The sequence below is a fragment of the Eptatretus burgeri genome, chromosome 15 (assembly GCF_056783735.1).
Source record: "Eptatretus burgeri isolate ZD-2024b chromosome 15, Ebu_testis_v1, whole genome shotgun sequence".
In the NCBI taxonomy this organism is placed as follows: Eukaryota; Metazoa; Chordata; class Myxini; order Myxiniformes; family Myxinidae; genus Eptatretus; species Eptatretus burgeri.
Genome location: NC_140975.1, coordinates 35,762,864 through 35,783,951, shown reverse-complemented (window position 1 = coordinate 35,783,951; position 21,088 = coordinate 35,762,864). Strand labels below are relative to the sequence as shown.

At 43.6% G+C, this 21,088-nt stretch overlaps 1 protein-coding gene across 1 annotated transcript in view; it reads right to left on the bottom strand.

Annotated features, from left to right (window-relative positions):
- LOC147011924 (uncharacterized) overlaps positions 1 to 21,088 on the bottom strand; it is a 104,534-nt gene that overhangs the window by 8,323 nt on the left and 75,123 nt on the right. The window contains exon 4 of the mRNA XM_085857584.1: positions 2,780 to 3,182. Coding sequence (XP_085713710.1) covers positions 2,780 to 3,182 — 403 coding nt within the window. The remainder of the gene's footprint in view (positions 1 to 2,779; positions 3,183 to 21,088) is intronic.

Sequence of the window (21,088 nt, the reverse complement as noted above, 5' to 3'; positions counted from 1 at the left end):
TCCAGGGACAGTTGGGTGCAACTGGGTAAGGTGGGTACAGAAAGCGATGGGTTTCGGACACAGGATTTCGATGCAAACACCGAGTTGAAGCATTCAGCCTTTTCATGTGCTGTGTCAGCTGTGCGGCCATTTGAGGGAGGGGAGAGGATGGAGGGGGAACATACACCAGAAACAGACTTAAGTAGATGCCACCAGGATTTGGAAGAGGGAGACAGGTTTGAGAGTTCAGACTTGAGATAAGAAAGATGTCGTTTTCTAGCTCTCCTCAGAGTAGACACACACTTATCCAAGCTTTGGGGAAGGAACTGAGATTGCCTTCAGTTGGATTTGCCATCTATGAAGCAAAGGCAAGTTGTTTCAAGACAACTGCCTCGCTGCAAGCTTCAGTGTACCATGGGAAAGAGGAAGGGTATGACAACTGAAGACGAGATGGGATAAATCTGTGCATGAGAGAGAGCAAATTTCTTTGAAAGAATTCCCAGGATGAGTTGATGTCAGAGAAAGTAGAGATGAGAGCCTATTCTAGATGTTTGATGGCTGCTTGAAGTCCATGCCAGTCGGCCTGAGTGAAATGCCAGACGAGACGGCACTGAGGCGGTTCTCTAATAACAGCCAGAGAGATATTTACTTTGACAAGCATGTGGTCAGATGAACCAATTGGAGCAAAGAAAGAACAGCAGACCTTTTCTGGGAAATTGGTCAAAATCAGATCCAGAAGAGATGGAGTTGGTTGAGATCCGGGTCAGGAAGTTAACAGATTGAGTCAGTCCCAATGAGTCACAGAAGTCCTTGCTGAGGTGGCATGGCAGGTGAGAGAAGTACCCACACCCAGCCAACTGGCATGTCAATTGAAGTCACCACATATGAGGAAGAGAGAGTTTGGATGAGAGGATAGAAGTTGGTCCATGTTTTCAGAGAGCGAGGTGTAAATGGAGTCATCACTGTTTGGTGGACGGTACAACACATATAAACATGAGGTGGGAGTGGAGGGGAAGCCATAGCCAGAGGTATTCCTGGGGGTGTGGGGGAGTGAGGGCAGTGTATGGAGAGTGAGGAATGGAGTCTTTGATGAAGAGAGCAACTCCTCCACCAGGACGAGGCTCAGGTCTGTCATACCGGAGGAGGGAGTAACCAGGGAGAGATACCAGGGTGTCAGAGATGTGTCGAAGTAGGAAAGTTTCAGTTAAACAGATTATGTCTGGTTTGTCAGTGGCAACCTGTATGGAAAGATGTGTCAGGTTTGAGTGAAGGCCCTGGATGTTTGAGGTCCACACTGTGAAGGAAAAGGGAGGGGAGGAGGCTTTGGGCACAGGGGAGGGAGGGAGGGTCGGATGAGGGAGGAGGGAGATAGGGACAGTTGTTGACAGAGTGTGGAGGATTGCAGAAGGGCTCGGGGAGAGGGCCAGATGAGGAGGAGAAAAGGCTCGTTGGTGATGGGATGAGGCACAATGGGGAGTAGTAAGAGAGGGGGCAGAGGGGAGATTAAGATTGGAGGAGGTGGAAGGATGAGATGGAACAGAGAGGGCAGGGAAAGGAGGCAGCTTTTTGGATGTGATGGGGGGGGCACTTTGAGAAGGGGGGTGAGGGTGAGGGGAGTGAGATATCTGTTATTGAGAGAATGAGATATCTGTTAGATTAGAATGGAGCCCACAGATGTTAGAACACCACACAGGTTGGGACATCAGAGGAGGAGCTGATTACTGAAGCAGAAGACAGCGAAGAGGTGTCAAGAGCGGAGGTAGGATCAGGGGCAAGATGGGAAGGGTAATGAGAGGAGACAACAGAAGAGGGGTTTGGAGGATGCAGATTTCAGGAGGTGGGGTGAATTGGCACTGAAGTTGGAAAAAAAGGACGATTAATGAAACAAGAACATGCATTGCAAACTGGGATTTAAAATTTTTTGAGTCAGAGATGTGATTGAAGACATTACGTGAGGGATGCAATAAGGGAGAATTAAGAGAATGGAGAAAAGAAACGTTGTAACAGTGGGACGTTCAAGACGTGGGACGAAGGAAAGGTCGAATTGAAAAGTCTTTTGAATAATAATAAGAAGAAGAGTAGTGAATTATGATTCAATACAGAGAAGCACATGTGTGAAAGAGGAAGTTGAAACATTTTAAGAGACCGTTTTTTTTTGTTTTTAACATTAGGTAGGATTAGGTAAAGGAAGGGTTCAAGAAAAAATCGTGAAGGTGTATGGTGAATATGGGTTGGCAAAAGCAGAAAGAAGATGGTCGATCGGAAGAAGAAGGAGGAAGAAGAGTCGGTACAGGAAGTCACGTGGTTACATGGGGTTCAGTTGAGGGAAAACGTTTTTTTTGTTGTATTTTATATATTTTAAGACATGAAACAGGGGGTATGTTTGGGGGGAATAGAAGGAGGGTGGAGGGAAAAGTGGAGAAAATAAAAACTGATGGTAATAAGGTGTAAAATACAAATATATACACTATCGTGCACAGAGACGGGAAGAAGGGTAGGCCTCAAGGAAACCAGATATGAAAGGACGACGAAAACTCAACAATTCGCACAAATTTTAACACAAGACCGAACTAGAAACACAGAGTAACACAGAGATAACAGATAACAGTAAGAACGCGACAAAAACGACCGGAAAACTTATCTTTGAGAAAATCCGCAGAGACCCTGAAGTGTAACTGCCACCATCGTTCAAGAACCGGATCCGAAAATCAAACACTCTTTGCAAATGGACCATACTTACCCTTTGTTATTCATTTCCAGATCACATTTGCCTTTTGTAGATCTCTTTAATCCAACTCACCACTTAAGCAAAACTCTTCTTCATTCGCTTCTTTTGCCTCGTCATTTTCTTGCTCAACCTCATCCTCTGTAGAATTCTCATCGTGGCTTTCTTCGTCATTTTCCTTTTCAAAAGTATCCTTGTTTTCCTTTTCCTCTTCCTCTGTTTCTTTATTTTCCATCAAATTTTCTTTTATCCCCCCTTGCCCATTCTCTTCCTCTTCAGTTTCATTTCCATTTTCATGTTTTTCATGTTCTTTGTCCTCATACTCCTCACCATTCTTGTCTACTTCTGAAGGTGGCCAACGCAGCTCCCCACTTTCCACCTCACTCACATCAGTTGGTTCCACGACAATAGATGGAAGACGCTCTTTTCCCGGTCTCGCCAGTGGACCATACAGTGCATCACAAGGATCAGGGAAGATCTGCAAGTAAAAGGGAATGAAAAACAACAGAAGAAATTCAGTTTAGTAAATGAGTGTAAACATCACCTTTATTGTGTTATGATCATTGAGAGGGAGGGTGGGAGTGGGGAGGTGGAGTCAGCCATTAGAATTATGGAATAGACTGTGTTTAAGTAGCTTGTAGCATTTTTCTACCTTTTATTAAGGACCTGTGCATTTGGCATAAATCATTCTGTTTTTATGTGCCGCTACGGCTAGGAGATGGCAGCAAGCTGCTCAGGTGTTTGCTTTTCACTCCTCGGCTGTGGTCACATGGTTAGACGGGGACTGCAAATGACACATTTGGTGTCAGGAGCAGGACTCAGATCTGACACCGCCAAGGAAAAGAGAAAAAAAAATTGTGCATGAGCACAATTGTTTTTTGTTAAATCTAAAATAATTTCTTTAAATTTGGTGCACGTGGGAAGGGAAAAATGGAGGAAATGGGATGCTTGCAGTTGAGCACGAGTTCAGAAAAGACAAGATTAGTTTAGGCATCTTCCCCCTCCTAGCATCATGCTGAGTGCCTTGTCTTCCAGATTAGGAGGTGCAGCACAGGAGGTCATTTCATAGTGGCCCCAAGCCATGATGGTGCAAATTCAATAGTGGAGAGCTGAATTTAGAGAAGGAGGAGTCCATCAATCCATCGAGACCACACTCTGTGCAGGGCATTGGTGCTGCTTAAATAGTCTCCTTGGCTATTTTGACACAATACTGGACGGGTCACTACTCCAACACAGTATACCAGCAAGCTGGCACTCATTTTGCCAACGTCGGAAGGATGACAGGCAGTCAGCCCTACCTGGTATTAATTCAACAGCCAATTAGGATTTGAACTCAGGATCCTCCGATCCAAAGCCCACCACCCTAGCCATTAAGCCACCACCAGGCAGAAGTGGAAATACAATGAAAATTAACCAGGAAATTGAGTTACATTAAAGTAATGGTCTTGACCAGTGTCAGGAAATTATGGATGGCACCTGCCGCTGGCAAAGCTAAGAGATCATCCGGAAGATGGAACAAGGCACAGACCAGCAGATAGTGAGGGTAGAGATGCACGCATCCCCTCCAGAGTTGAATTTAACTTCCGTGGTATGAGAGGTGGTTCCAGTGGAGGTGCGGTTAGACTTTGGTTGAGTCGGGCTGGCACTCGCAGGCTACAAAGTGTTTAAGATCACACCACCACAGGTGTGCGAGACTACACTGCCAGGGGTGTGTTAGGCCGAACTGCTAAGTTTGTGTAAGGCCAAGGTAGCTCCTGAGGTGTGTGGGCTGATGCTGGCGGAGGTAGGATCGAGACCTAGGGTGTTTGAGTCAGCCCCGTCAGAGTGAACACCCTCGGTTGAGTTGGCACTCAGGGTGTTTAAGTCACTCCTCACACCAGTCAAGTCGATGCTCACGCTTGTCAGCTCATCACTCACAGGATTGGGTTGGCACTCACAAGGCAGAGGTTAAAAGAGAATTGTGCAGCCCGAGATGATCAGGTATTAGAAAGAGGTCATTGACAACCCGGAGAACAACCCCACTTGGCTGATGATGACTGTTTTTATTTTCATCGAGGTGCTGTTACCCACAAACAGCTGGCTGCCTGTGGCAATGGGAGGTGTGATTCTCAAAAAAAGCAGAAGTTTCAAGGCCAATAGCAGTTGCAGGAAAGGGTGAGAAGACTCAAGAGAAATGGAAAGAAAAGAAATTATTGCCTGAAGCTGCATTTGGAAATCTGAGAACTTTAGAAAGGGAGGAGGAGGAGGAGAAGAAGAAGAACACTTTGAAATGCGTATTGGGACAACCTTGGTCCCCTGCTTGAATATGGATCAGGGGGGATAATGTGGCCAGCCTTTGGGGAAATTTACTCCCCCTGCCCTTCTCCCCTAGTAAGTTGGATTAGATCAGGCAGCTAAGGTACAGGTGTGACAGGATGTAGATATAGCCTGGTGGTGGTGCAACGCAGCACATCCCACCAACTCCATCAGGGTACAGCCTGAGCCATGGTTTACAGCTCACAGGGTCACCGGAGCCTGGAATTGGGTCGGTCCCTCAGCCGTCTGAGGTTCTCCTCATGCTCACCTATGAGAGGTGTGTCTGGAATGACCACTGGAGGGAGGCACGGCTGGGCCGCACATTGAGGATGATGCTGCCAAGGGACAGTGAGGGTCTGAGGAGGTAATTGTCCAGGTTGGTGGTCCAGCAGCCACCTGGAGGTAACCGCCTGGTAACTGCTTGGGGTGAGCTCTGGGACAATCCAACACTTGCTGGTCTGGTTGATGGATGCGGGCTACCTGGAGTACTGTCACCAGAGGACCAACTGAATCATCTGTGTAATGTTATGTCCCTGAATTGAAAGCATGTTTGGGTAAGTTCCAGATGGGCACATTACCTTCCACAAATAGCTTGCTGTGATTTAATGGGCCATTTATATATATATATATATATATATATATATATATATATATATATATATATATATATATATATATATATATATATATATATATATATATATATATATATATGCCTAGTGTTGGCTTAATGGTTAGGGTGATGGGCTTGGGATCCTAGGATCCTGAGTTCAAATCCCACTCGGCTGTTGAATGAATACCAGGTGGGGTTGACTCTGCCTGTCATCCTTCCGAGGTCGGCAAAATGAGTGCCAGCTTGCTGCTATCTTGTGTTGCAGTGTTTACCTGTCCAGGATTGTGCCCAATAGCCAAGGAGACTGCTTCAGCAGCACCAATGCTTTGCATTGAGTATGGTCCCAATGGATGGATTTCTATAGGAGGTGTGTGTGTGTGTGTGTGTGTGTGTGTGTGTGTGTGTGTGTGTGTGTGTGTGTGTGTGTGTGTGTGTGTGTGTGTGTGTGTGTGTGTGTGTGTGAGTTCCACCCATTGGTTGGACAGTTTTTCTGACTCCACACACAATTTCTATACAATGGACGCCAATTTTGGAACCCTTTATAATTACCCTTTAGACCTTTAAAATTTACACTGAAGAACACTTTAGAACCTTTTAGAAAATTAGAATCTACCCTTTAGAACATTAGAATTACCCTTCAGAACCCATTAAAAATTACTTTTATAACTTCAGAATTACCCTTTACAACTTTATAATTTACCCTTGAGAACCTTTAATAACTTTAAAATGTATCCCTTCGAAGTCTTTAGATTATTAGAACTTTAGAATTACCCTTTATAACCCTTTTGAATTCACCCCTTAGATCCCTTTGTAATTTACCCTTTAGAACTCTTTAGAATTACCATTTAGAACCCTCTATAATTTACCCTTTAGAACCCATAATAATTTACACTTTAAAACCCTTTAGAATTTACCATTTAGAATCCCATCTCTCAAGCAGTGTTGCTACCACGGCGTGCGGAGGTTACGCAGGTCCTTGCTATTATTTCTGACTATTTTCTCTTAAAATTGAGTTGAACAGAAAACAGTGACAGGTTTCTGTGAAGTCGTTGATAGCATGATAGGAGAGCAGAAAGGGTTAAATATTCCACTGTTTCAATTTGGGAATGCCTGTTTGCTTTTATGAGCAGGAGGAGGGTGAGAGTAAAGATGGGACAACTTTGGAAGGGGGAGGTTGAGACTTTAGAGGGGAGCGGGATGGGGAGGTGGTTGAGGATTTTTGGGGGAGGGGTTGAAGGCTTGAGTGTGGGGAGAGGATTGATGCCTTAGGGTTGGGAGGGGAAGGGTGAGGAATTGGAGTTGGGGGTGGGGCGAGAGTGCAAATATGGGACAGAGTTGGGAGGGGGAGGCTGAGGCTTTTTTGTTGAGGAGTCATCAGAATTGCATGTGTAAGTTTATTAAAAATGTAAGAGTGTGTGTGTGTGTGTGTGTGTGTGTGTGTGTGTGTGTGTGTGTGTGTGTGTGTGACTGACTGTAATTGGGGGGGGGGGGGGTGACACTGGGAAAAAGACTCTGTTACACATTTGAAAGTTTATCAGGGGAAGAATTGCTGCAAAAAGTGCTGTTGATGTTAACCAACCACCCCAGTGATTAATTGGAAATGGATACAAAATATACCTTTTTCTCATTACCACGACTCGCCATGCTTTGCTTTGGGAGAATGCACCGTATGCTGGCACTCAAGGCCACTCTTGCCCATCTAGTCATTGTGTGACTTGATATATCCTGCCTAAGAGAGGCCAGGAAAGTCAATATGGATTCACTGCCAAAGGAACAAAGGAAGGAGTCCAACCAGCCCTGACATTTTGCATGTGTTTATATTCTAAGCACTGCTTGACCATTTATTCAATTTGATATAACTAGCCACCAGGTTTGGCATCTAGCTTCTCTCTTCATTTTGACCATTCCAAGGTGCCTCAAATGTTGCTCATCAGGATTCGTTCCCTTTGTTTTTCAGTTAATACCACTCTGCAGCCCCACATTAAGCATCCCTGATGAACTGTGAGCTCATCTGTTCATGCACAGAAATGGGGAAATTGTTTCTGCCAGGATTATTCATATCCTTCCATGGTATAGACCCAGAGAATCTGACGAGTGTTATATATCTGTGTGTTGCCATCTACACTGCTGATGACAACAAATGTAGGGTTTCAATTTGTGATATATAAAACATACCTGCCAAGACCAGCCTTAAGCAGTGCAAGTCACCAAAGGCAGGATTATTCTTATCATCCACCTCTAACGGTAAATAGGAGATGCTATCAACATTGACACAATTGTTTGTGTTCATGTATTCAATTGATATCTCTGTGCACCAGAAAAAGGAGTGCCCATTCCTGCAGACATGTTGTTGTCATGGATCGTGTGCCCTTTCCAGGATTAAATATTGATGTGAGAGCTTGGTGATCAGTGACCAGTGTAAATTCCCACTTGCACAGGAACTGGTGGAAAAAGAAAAATCAAAATTGAAATCAAAGTATGTAACTATGTAAACAAGTCGGAAAAACTACAAAAGAAAATATAATCAAACTAGAAGGGCACTCGGTAGAGCGCATACCTCCACCACGTAAAGCCTGATCCACAACATACCGGGCCCATTACATTTTTTTAATATCACGCGATACAGTACTATGTCGTTTTTAGCCCTGTCTCTCAATGGTGAAGAATCACTATAAAAATTAAATAATATCTCGTATCCAGATCCAGATCTGGAACTTCACCAAAATCTAATCAGTTGGTCCTTGTCACACACACCCAATCAGCCCAACAAATTTCATCTGGATCTGTCCACAACTTTTTGAAATATCCTGCACACAAACAGACAAAACAGACAAACAAACAAGAAGACGTCGTGCAAAGCACGATTCTTGCAATATCTATAAAACATATTTGACATCAAAAATAATTATAATTGGTGGTTGAATTCAATGACACAATATGCAACTCCTCTTCAAATTTCAAGTCAAAGGAATGAAAATTGACAATTTTAGAAATTCGGCCTGTGTTGACCTTTTGGCCTCTGTAGACCTCAAAATAATTGGTTTTTGAATTCAATTACCTGATATGCAAATCTTCTTCAAATTTCAAGTCAATGGGATGAAAATTGAGGATTTTAGAAATACCACCTTAGTTTACGTTGGGCCTATGTTGACCTTTTGGTCCATGTTGACCACAAAAATAATTGCCTAGTTGAAATCAGTGACCTGAAATATAAATCCTGTTCAAATTTCAAGTCAATCGGATGAAAATTGAGGATTTTAGAAATTTGGCTGATGTAAACCTTTTGGTCTATATTGACCTTTTGGCCTATGGTGACATCAACAAAAAGGTGGTTGAATTCAGTGACCTGATATGTAAATCCATTTCAAATTTCAAGTCAATCAGATGAAAATTGAGGATTTCAGAAAATTTGGCCAAATTTGACTTTTGGCCAATTTTGACCTTTTAGCCTATGTTTAGCTCAAAATTAATAGGTGGTTGATTTCAGTTACTTGATATGTGAATGATCTTCAAAATTAAAGTTAATCAGATTAAAATTGAAGATTTTAGAAATTCGGCCTATGTTGATGTTTGAGCATATCTTGACCTCAAAACTAAGAGGTGGATGAATTCATTTAATACATATATATATATATATATATATATATATATATATATATATATATATATATATATATATATACATAAATACATACAGTGGGGAGAACAAGTATTTGATACACTGCCGATTTTGCAGGTTTTCCCACTGACAAAGCGCGTATAGGTCTGTAATTTTTATCATAGGTACACTTCAACTGTGAAAGACGGAATGTAAAAGAAAAATCCTGAAAATCACATTGTATGATTTTTAAATAATTAATTTGCATTTTATTGCATGAAATAAGTATTTGATCACCTACCAACCAGTAAGAATTCCGGCTCTCACAGACCTGTTCGTTTTGTCTTTAAGAAACCCTCCCATTCTCCACTCATTACCAGTATTAACTGCACCTGTTTGAACTCGTTATCTGCATAAAAGACAGCTGTCCACACTCAATCAATCAGACTCCAACCTCTCCACAATGGGCAAGACCAGAGAGCTGTCTAAGGACATCAGGGACAAAATTGTAGACGTGCACAAGGCTGGGATGGGCGACAGGACAATAGGCAAGCAGCTTGGTGAGAATGCAACAACTGTTGGTGCAATTATTAGAAAATGGAAGAAGTTCAAGATAACAGTCAATCTCCCTCGGTCTGGGGCTCCATGCAAGATCTCACCTCGTGGAGCCTCAATGATCATGAGAAAGGTGAGGGATCAGCCCAGAACTACATAGCAGGACCTGGTCAATGACCTGAAGAGAGCTGGGACCACAGTATCAAAGAAAACCATAAGTAACACACTACGCCGTCATGGATTAAAATCCTGCAGCGCACGCAAGGTCCCTCTGCTCAAGCCAGCACATGTCCAGGCCCGTCTGAAGTTTGCCAATGACCATCTGGATGATCCAGAGGAGGAATGGGAGAAGGTCATGTGGTCTGATGAGACCAAGATAGAGCTTTTTGGTTTAAACTCCACTCGCCGTGTTTGGAGGAAGAAGAAGGATGAGTACAACCCCAAGAACACCATCCCAACCGTGAAGCATGGAGGTGGAAACATCATTCTTTGGGGATGCTTTTCTGCAAAGGGGACAGGACGACTGCACCATATTGAGGGGAGGATGGATGGGGCCATGTATCGCGAGATCTTTTCCAACAACCTCCTTCCCTTAACAAGAGCATTGAAGATGGGGCGTAGCTGGGTCTTCCAGCATGATAACGACCCGAAACACACAGCCAGGGCAACTAAGGAGTGGCTCTGTAAGAAGCATCTCAAGGTCCTAGAGTGACCTAGCCGGTCTCCAGACCTGAACCCAATAGAAAATCTTTGGAGGGAGCTGAAAGTCTGTGTTGCCCAGCGACAGCCCTGAAACCTGAAGGATATGGAGAAGATCTGTATGGAGGAGTGGACCAAAATCCCTGCTGCAGTCTGTGCAAACCTGGTTAAGAACTACAGGAAACGTCTGATCTCTGTAATTGCAAACAAAGGTTTCTGTACCAAATATTAAGTTCTGTTTTTCTGATGTATCAAATACTTATTTCATGCAATAAAATGCAAATTAAATATTTTAAAATCATACAATGTGATTTTCAGGATTTTTCTTTTACATTCCGTCTTTCACAGTTGAAGTGTACCTATGATAAAAATTACAGACCTCTACGTGCTTTGTAAGTGGGAAAACCTGCAAAATCGGCAGTGCATGAAGTGTGTGTGTGTGTGTGTGTGTGTGTGTGTGACTGACTGTAATTGGGGGGGGGGGGGTGACACTGGGAAAAAGACTCTGTTACACATTTGAAAGTTTATCAGGGGAAGAATTGCTGCAAAAAGTGCTGTTGATGTTAACCAACCACCCCAGTGATTAATTGGAAATGGATACAAAATATACCTTTTTCTCATTACCACGACTCGCCATGCTTTGCTTTGGGAGAATGCACCGTATGCTGGCACTCAAGGCCACTCTTGCCCATCTAGTCATTGTGTGACTTGATATATCCTGCCTAAGAGAGGCCAGGAAAGTCAATATGGATTCACTGCCAAAGGAACAAAGGAAGGAGTCCAACCAGCCCTGACATTTTGCATGTGTTTATATTCTAAGCACTGCTTGACCATTTATTCAATTTGATATAACTAGCCACCAGGTTTGGCATCTAGCTTCTCTCTTCATTTTGACCATTCCAAGGTGCCTCAAATGTTGCTCATCAGGATTCGTTCCCTTTGTTTTTCAGTTAATACCACTCTGCAGCCCCACATTAAGCATCCCTGATGAACTGTGAGCTCATCTGTTCATGCACAGAAATGGGGAAATTGTTTCTGCCAGGATTATTCATATCCTTCCATGGTATAGACCCAGAGAATCTGACGAGTGTTATATATCTGTGTGTTGCCATCTACACTGCTGATGACAACAAATGTAGGGTTTCAATTTGTGATATATAAAACATACCTGCCAAGACCAGCCTTAAGCAGTGCAAGTCACCAAAGGCAGGATTATTCTTATCATCCACCTCTAACGGTAAATAGGAGATGCTATCAACATTGACACAATTGTTTGTGTTCATGTATTCAATTGATATCTCTGTGCACCAGAAAAAGGAGTGCCCATTCCTGCAGACATGTTGTTGTCATGGATCGTGTGCCCTTTCCAGGATTAAATATTGATGTGAGAGCTTGGTGATCAGTGACCAGTGTAAATTCCCACTTGCACAGGAACTGGTGGAAAAAGAAAAATCAAAATTGAAATCAAAGTATGTAACTATGTAAACAAGTCGGAAAAACTACAAAAGAAAATATAATCAAACTAGAAGGGCACTCGGTAGAGCGCATACCTCCACCACGTAAAGCCTGATCCACAACATACCGGGCCCATTACATTTTTTTAATATCACGCGATACAGTACTATGTCGTTTTTAGCCCTGTCTCTCAATGGTGAAGAATCACTATAAAAATTAAATAATATCTCGTATCCAGATCCAGATCTGGAACTTCACCAAAATCTAATCAGTTGGTCCTTGTCACACACACCCAATCAGCCCAACAAATTTCATCTGGATCTGTCCACAACTTTTTGAAATATCCTGCACACAAACAGACAAAACAGACAAACAAACAAGAAGACGTCGTGCAAAGCACGATTCTTGCAATATCTATAAAACATATTTGACATCAAAAATAATTATAATTGGTGGTTGAATTCAATGACACAATATGCAACTCCTCTTCAAATTTCAAGTCAAGGGAATGAAAATTGACAATTTTAGAAATTCGGCCTGTGTTGACCTTTTGGCCTCTGTAGACCTCAAAATAATTGGTTTTTGAATTCAATTACCTGATATGCAAATCTTCTTCAAATTTCAAGTCAATGGGATGAAAATTGAGGATTTTAGAAATACCACCTTAGTTTACGTTGGGCCTATGTTGACCTTTTGGTCCATGTTGACCACAAAAATAATTGCCTAGTTGAAATCAGTGACCTGAAATATAAATCCTGTTCAAATTTCAAGTCAATCGGATGAAAATTGAGGATTTTAGAAATTTGGCTGATGTAAACCTTTTGGTCTATATTGACCTTTTGGCCTATGGTGACATCAACAAAAAGGTGGTTGAATTCAGTGACCTGATATGTAAATCCATTTCAAATTTCAAGTCAATCAGATGAAAATTGAGGATTTCAGAAAATTTGGCCAAATTTGACTTTTGGCCAATTTTGACCTTTTAGCCTATGTTTAGCTCAAAATTAATAGGTGGTTGATTTCAGTTACTTGATATGTGAATGATCTTCAAAATTAAAGTTAATCAGATTAAAATTGAAGATTTTAGAAATTCGGCCTATGTTGATGTTTGAGCATATCTTGACCTCAAAACTAAGAGGTGGATGAATTCATTTAATACATATATATATATATATATATATATATATATATATATATATATATATATATATATATATATATATATATATATATATATATATATATATATATATATATATATATACATAAATACATACAGTGGGGAGAACAAGTATTTGATACACTGCCGATTTTGCAGGTTTTCCCACTGACAAAGCGCGTATAGGTCTGTAATTTTTATCATAGGTACACTTCAACTGTGAAAGACGGAATGTAAAAGAAAAATCCTGAAAATCACATTGTATGATTTTTAAATAATTAATTTGCATTTTATTGCATGAAATAAGTATTTGATCACCTACCAACCAGTAAGAATTCCGGCTCTCACAGACCTGTTCGTTTTGTCTTTAAGAAACCCTCCCATTCTCCACTCATTACCAGTATTAACTGCACCTGTTTGAACTCGTTATCTGCATAAAAGACAGCTGTCCACACTCAATCAATCAGACTCCAACCTCTCCACAATGGGCAAGACCAGAGAGCTGTCTAAGGACATCAGGGACAAAATTGTAGACGTGCACAAGGCTGGGATGGGCGACAGGACAATAGGCAAGCAGCTTGGTGAGAATGCAACAACTGTTGGTGCAATTATTAGAAAATGGAAGAAGTTCAAGATAACAGTCAATCTCCCTCGGTCTGGGGCTCCATGCAAGATCTCACCTCGTGGAGCCTCAATGATCATGAGAAAGGTGAGGGATCAGCCCAGAACTACATAGCAGGACCTGGTCAATGACCTGAAGAGAGCTGGGACCACAGTATCAAAGAAAACCATAAGTAACACACTACGCCGTCATGGATTAAAATCCTGCAGCGCACGCAAGGTCCCTCTGCTCAAGCCAGCACATGTCCAGGCCCGTCTGAAGTTTGCCAATGACCATCTGGATGATCCAGAGGAGGAATGGGAGAAGGTCATGTGGTCTGATGAGACCAAGATAGAGCTTTTTGGTTTAAACTCCACTCGCCGTGTTTGGAGGAAGAAGAAGGATGAGTACAACCCCAAGAACACCATCCCAACCGTGAAGCATGGAGGTGGAAACATCATTCTTTGGGGATGCTTTTCTGCAAAGGGGACAGGACGACTGCACCATATTGAGGGGAGGATGGATGGGGCCATGTATCGCGAGATCTTTTCCAACAACCTCCTTCCCTTAACAAGAGCATTGAAGATGGGGCGTAGCTGGGTCTTCCAGCATGATAACGACCCGAAACACACAGCCAGGGCAACTAAGGAGTGGCTCTGTAAGAAGCATCTCAAGGTCCTAGAGTGACCTAGCCGGTCTCCAGACCTGAACCCAATAGAAAATCTTTGGAGGGAGCTGAAAGTCTGTGTTGCCCAGCGACAGCCCTGAAACCTGAAGGATATGGAGAAGATCTGTATGGAGGAGTGGACCAAAATCCCTGCTGCAGTCTGTGCAAACCTGGTTAAGAACTACAGGAAACGTCTGATCTCTGTAATTGCAAACAAAGGTTTCTGTACCAAATATTAAGTTCTGTTTTTCTGATGTATCAAATACTTATTTCATGCAATAAAATGCAAATTAAATATTTTAAAATCATACAATGTGATTTTCAGGATTTTTCTTTTACATTCCGTCTTTCACAGTTGAAGTGTACCTATGATAAAAATTACAGACCTCTACGTGCTTTGTAAGTGGGAAAACCTGCAAAATCGGCAGTGCATGAAGTGTGTGTGTGTGTGTGTGTGTGTGTGTGTGTGTGTGTGTGTGTGTGTGTGTGTGTGTGTGTGTGTGTGTGTGTGTGTGTGTGTGTGTGTGTGTGTTCTCCTTTCGGCTGCTCCCGTTAGGGGTCGCCACAGTGGATCATCCGATCCGCATAGTGATTTGGCACATGTTTTACGCCGGATGCCCTTCCTGACGCAACCCTGGTCACCTCTTATGACACAGGGATATGGTACACCTATTTTAACCGGGGTATACACCGGCCCAGTACACTGGTACTCATTTCGCCGACCTCGGAAGGATGACAGGCTGAGTCAACCCCCTGGTGTATTAATTCAGTGGCCCAACGGGGCTTGAACTCAGGACCTTTTGGATCCCAAGCCGCTGCCCTAACCACTGCGCCAACACACCAGGCATATATATATATATATATATATATATATATATATATATATATATATATATATATATATATATATATATATATATATATATATATATATATATATATATATATATATATATATATATATATATATATATATATATATATATATATATATATATATATATATATATATATATATATATATATATATATATATATATGCACAAGGTCCATGGAAAAAGTAACGGGACTGAGCCTGCAGTGTGCTCCACTTACACAATTTGAATGAACAGGTTGTGTCACAGTCTTTCGCAACATTCCAGCAATATATATGATTGGTGATGGTTTACCGCGCTCATTGTGTGATTTTTTACAGGTCGTGCTTTACACGTTGTCTATTCTGAGTTGTCGCACTATGAGTCGTGAGCAGAGAGCCAATCTGAAGTTTCTTGCCAAGCTTGGCAAAACACCTTCCGAATCCTTCGCAATGCTGCAGAAAGTCTACGGGGAAGGAACGATGTCACGTACACGTGCATTTGAATGGCACAAGAAGTTCAAAGTGGGACGGGAGGAGGTTGAAGACGATCCACGGTCTGGAAGACCTTCAACGAGCAGAACAGCGGACAACATCGAGCGTGTGAAGCAGATGGTGCGCGCAGATCGTCGACTCATGGTGTGGATGATTTCTGAGGAACTTTCCATCAACAAGGACACTGTCTGGAGCATCATCACTGAAAATCTCGAAATGCGCAAGGTGTGCGTAAAGATGGTCCCCAAGCTGTTGTCCGAGGACCAGAAACAGCAAAGAGTCAGTGTCTGTCAAGACATTATCGAGCACCTCGAGGATGATCCAGAGCTGCTCGGGAGAGTCATTACTGGCAATGAATCATGGATATTCGAATACGATCCCAAGACCAAATGGCAGAGTCATCAGTGGAAAAGTCCGGCATCACCAAGACCAAAGAAAGCAAAGACGTTGAAGTTGAAGGTCAAGGCGATGGTCATCGCGTATTTTGAAATCAAGGGCATCGTCCACTTCCAGTTTCTACCACAGGGTCAAGCAGTGAATCAATACGTGTACAAGGCGATCCTCCGGCGCCTCATGAGATCAGTCCAGGACAAGAGGAGGGATCTGTGGGAGAACAACGCCTGGGTGCTCCACCATGACACCCCTGCTCACAGTGCCGTGAGCATCCAACAGTTTCTGGCGGAGAGGAACGTGCCAACTCTGGAGCAACCCCCGTATTCACCAGACTTGGCCCCTTGTGATTTTTTCCGATTCTCCAAGCTCAAGTGGGTGATCAAGGGGACCAGATTTCCTGATGTGGAAGCCAGCAAAAGGGCCATGACGACGGAGCTGCGGAGGATTCCAGAAGAAGCCTTCCGGGGGTGCATCGAAGAGTGGAAGAAGAGGATGGACAAGTGTGTGAGACTGGAGGGAAACTCTTTTGAAAGGGACAAGCTGTGATTCAATATATTTTTTGGAATAAAATTTATGTGGTCAGTTCCGTTACTTTTTAGACGGACCTCGTATATGTATATATATATATATATATATATATATATATATATATATATATATATATATATATATATATATATATATATAAACACACACACACACACACACACACACACACACACACACACACACACACACACACACACACACACACACACACGCATTTAAAGGCCATTTTCCCCGCTAAAGCGGGGGTTACCCTTGCGGGCCCCATGACAATCTTCTCCACTTTACCCTGTTTTCTGCATCTCCCCTTCTTAATCCCCTTGCCCACATTTCCTCTTCCACCACATTTAGCCAAGTTTTTCTCGGTCGTCCCCGTCCTCTACTTTCGACTACACTCATTTCCAACACTCCTCTCACCCAGTCACTTTCATCCTTCCTCAACACATGACCCAACCATCTCAACCTGTTTCTCTTCACAACCTCCATCACAGACTCTATTCCCATCATCTTCCGCAAGTCATCATTTGTCTTCCTCTCTCTCAACGATACTCCACACATCCACCGAACCATTCGCATTTCCACCCTTTCCAGCCTTTGTTGCTGCTCCATGTTCAGTACCCATGTCTCACTCCCATAAATCATCGTACTCCTCACACATGTGGCATACACCTTTCCCTTCAGTTTCAACGACACTCCCCTCTTTGTCAGCACGCCACTCAGTTCCCGAAACTTCTTCCATGCACATCTCACTCTAGCAACCGTCGAAGACTCTGATCCACCTTCTCCATTCAGCATGTCTCCAAGATAGCAAAATGTTTTCACCCCTTCCAGCTTCACACCATCTCCAAGATCCAACTCAACAATTCCTTCATCGGCTGCTCCCTCTATGCACACCTTACACTTGAATGTAGCTGCCACACTGGTTCATGACCCTCTCACCCCACTACATTTTCGATGAATCCATTCAGCACACATTGTACACTGAATGGAGTTCACTCCGACACCCTTCCTGCACACAGCACACGGCCATTTCCCAGTCCTTTCCACCTCACCACATGCTTTACCACTTGCCATCACCTTCGTCTTTCCGATATTCACCTTCAAACCTTTTGCCTCCATACATTCCTTCCACTTGTTCATCTTCTCCTTCAGTCCATCCATACTCTCTGCAATCAACACCAGATCGTCTGCATACAGCAGCTCCCACGGTAAACCCTCCTTTACCCTCCGAGCCAGCACCTCCATCACAACTACAAATAGAAGTGGACTTAGTACCGACCCCTGGTGCACTCCTACCCTCACCTCAAACTCACCACTGTTCCCATCCTTCGTCCTTACAGCTGTGCGCGCTCTCTCGTACATTGCCATCACTACTCTGATCAACCATTCCTCCACTCCTAACTTCCTCAATGCCCATGCCATTACTTCACGTGGGACCCTATCAAATGCTTTCTCCAGATCAACAAACCCAAAAAACAACTTCTTCCTCTTCTCCATGTACTTCTCCTGCAACTGCCTTACAATAAAAATTGCATCTGTCGTTCCTCTTCCTGGCATCAATCCAAACTGCATTTCGTCAATCTTTACCTTCTTCCTTATCCTCTTCTCCAACACCCTTTCCAATACCTTCATTCCATGCTCCAATAACTTTATTGCTCTATAGGAGCCACAGTCCAGAGGGTCACCTTTCCCCTTGTACAGAGGGACGAGGGTACTCAGTTCCCAATCCACTGGAATGCGGCCTTCTTTCACCACCAGATTACAGATCTCTGTCATTCTCTTCACACCCCAACTTCCCGCTGCCTTCAACATATCTCCCACAACTCCCGTCGGCCCTCCTGCTTTTCTACTCCTCATTGCTCTTATAGCTTCCTCAACTTCCTTCTCAGTTATCTTCTCTGCTGGTCCTAAAACTGGGTTACTCTCGATGTTGCTCTCCCATTCATTTTCTACATTCAACAGCCTTTCCATATATCTCTTCCATCTTCCATTAATTCCATCTGAATCCACAACGATTTGTCCCACTTCATCCTTCAAGCAACTCACCCCCGTCACATCAAATCTCTCTCTCGCTATCTGCTTTGCGATCCTGAATACCGCTCTCTTACCCTCCTCCAAATCCAAGCGTTCTCCAAACATTTTCCTATGGGCCTCCTGCGCCTTTGCAACCTCTTTCTTTGCAGCCTTCTTGGCTTCCTTATAACTTTCATGCTCTGCCTCTTCTTCCACCGTATCCTTTGCCTTTTGCCATTCCTTGAACTTCTTCCTCTTCTCTTCAATCGCCTTTCCAACTTCATCATCCCACCACCATGTTTCCGAGTGCCTCGGTGGTCCTTTTGTCCATCCACATACCTCACCAACGGCTCCCAATAGACTATCTTTCATTGACATCCAACCACTTTCAAGCTCAACCACATCATCTTCAACCATACTCAGCCTCTCTCTTAATGCTTCCTTCACTGTCGCCTCTTTCAACCTCCACACCTTCATCCTCGGTTGGTACTTCACCCGCCGAATTCTCCGCGCACCTTTCACCCTTATATTGCAGACAACCAGGTGGTGCTGCGAAACAGTCTCCTCCCCTGGGATCACCTTTGTGTCCCGGAGGTTTCCCCTATCTCGCTGATGCACCATCAGGTAGTCAATGGTTGTCGTCAACCCACCTGACGTGTATGTAATAAGCTTATTATTCACTTTCTGGAATTGAGTATTACAGAGCAACAAATCAGCTCCATCAGCAAACTCCAAGATCCTTTCACCTTCTCCATTTCTCACACCATATCCATAACCCCCATGGACTCCCTCAAAACCGTCTGGACTCCTTCCCACATGTCCATTCAAGTCTCCTCCAACCACAACAACTTCCTCATCTTTCACATTTTCCATCAACTTCTCCATCGCACACCAGAACATGTTCTTCTCTTCATCGCTTCGACCGACCTGCGGGGCATATCCTGAGATGACGTTCACTAAGAGATTTCCAATCACAATTCTCACCATCATCAACCTTTCACTCACTCTAGTCACACTCACTACACTGTCTACAAACTCCTCAGAAAACAGTACACCAACACCATGCACGCCTTCCGGGCACCCTTGCCACATAAACTTGTACTTCTGCCCCTGCCTTCCCTTCACCATTCTCACACCACTTCCCTTCCACCGTGTCTCCTGCACACAACATATGTCCACTCTTCTTCTGACCAATGTTTCAACCACTTCTCCAGATCTCCCTGTCATTGTCCCTACATTCCATGTACCAAACCTCAGAAACCGATCTCCACGTGGGGGCATCAAACGATTGGTCATCATAAATGGAAAAATTTCCTCCCTTGCTTCTATCGGGTTCCCCACCTTGAGTTTTAACGAGAGGGGGTGAGGACCCCACGGGGTACTTCGGGCTGTACCCTGCCCATCAGTTGTACTCATCATGGTTTCCTTTTGAGGCGATGTTTTTCTGGCCAGATGCCCTTCCTGACGCCAACCCTTTTAGTCGCCTTTTACGACACGCAGGGATACGGTGTACCTATTCTGACCGGGGTACACACCAGGTCATATATATATATATATATATATATATATATATATATATATATATATATATATATATATATATATATATATATATATATATATATATATATATATATATATATATATATATATATATATATATTGTGACGTCCACGGGACTTGAACAGTCCCGCCAACGTAGAATGAGCCGAAACGATGGAGGCAGTTTATTTATTTATAACCCAAACATGGCGGTTCTAATCGCTCTACCGCAAACGGGACGAGGAAGGTGGCACGAGTCACTTTTCACTGAGTTGATGATGTTTATTTGTTTTTATTATTAACCAGAAATAACAAGACTCGGCAAGAAGAGGGATCCGGGGCGATTTGACGGGATGGTGTGGGATCGGGCGTGGGGAAAAACACAGACAATTCCAATGAATATACAATTCTCAAACCCTCTAAGGCGCCAAGTACACACACACACACACACACACACACACACACACACACACACACACACACACACACACACACACACACACACACACACACACACACACACACACACACACACACACACAAAACGTAGCTACTTCTGGTGGTCAGGCTGGACCGTGGTGTGGACGCAACTGTCCCTGGATCAGCGTCGGACGAGCTGGCCTTGCTCTCGTCGGGGGGGGGGGGCAGGAGAAACCGTGGTGCTGTCCACCTCCTGGTCCTGGCCCAAGTCCGCTCACAGCCGCCAGGGAACCAGTTCTGGCGCCAAATTGCGAGCAGGAGAGGGAGGCAGGTCCGTCCGCCGTTCGACCCCGTACTCCGAGTCAGCAGAACCCCAGAGCCAACCAAGGTGAGGCACGAGGCTCAGCAAGGCTCCAAGACACGATGAAGAACACGATCGAATCAGCACAACAACAAGTACACTTCCCGCGCAACAGCCTC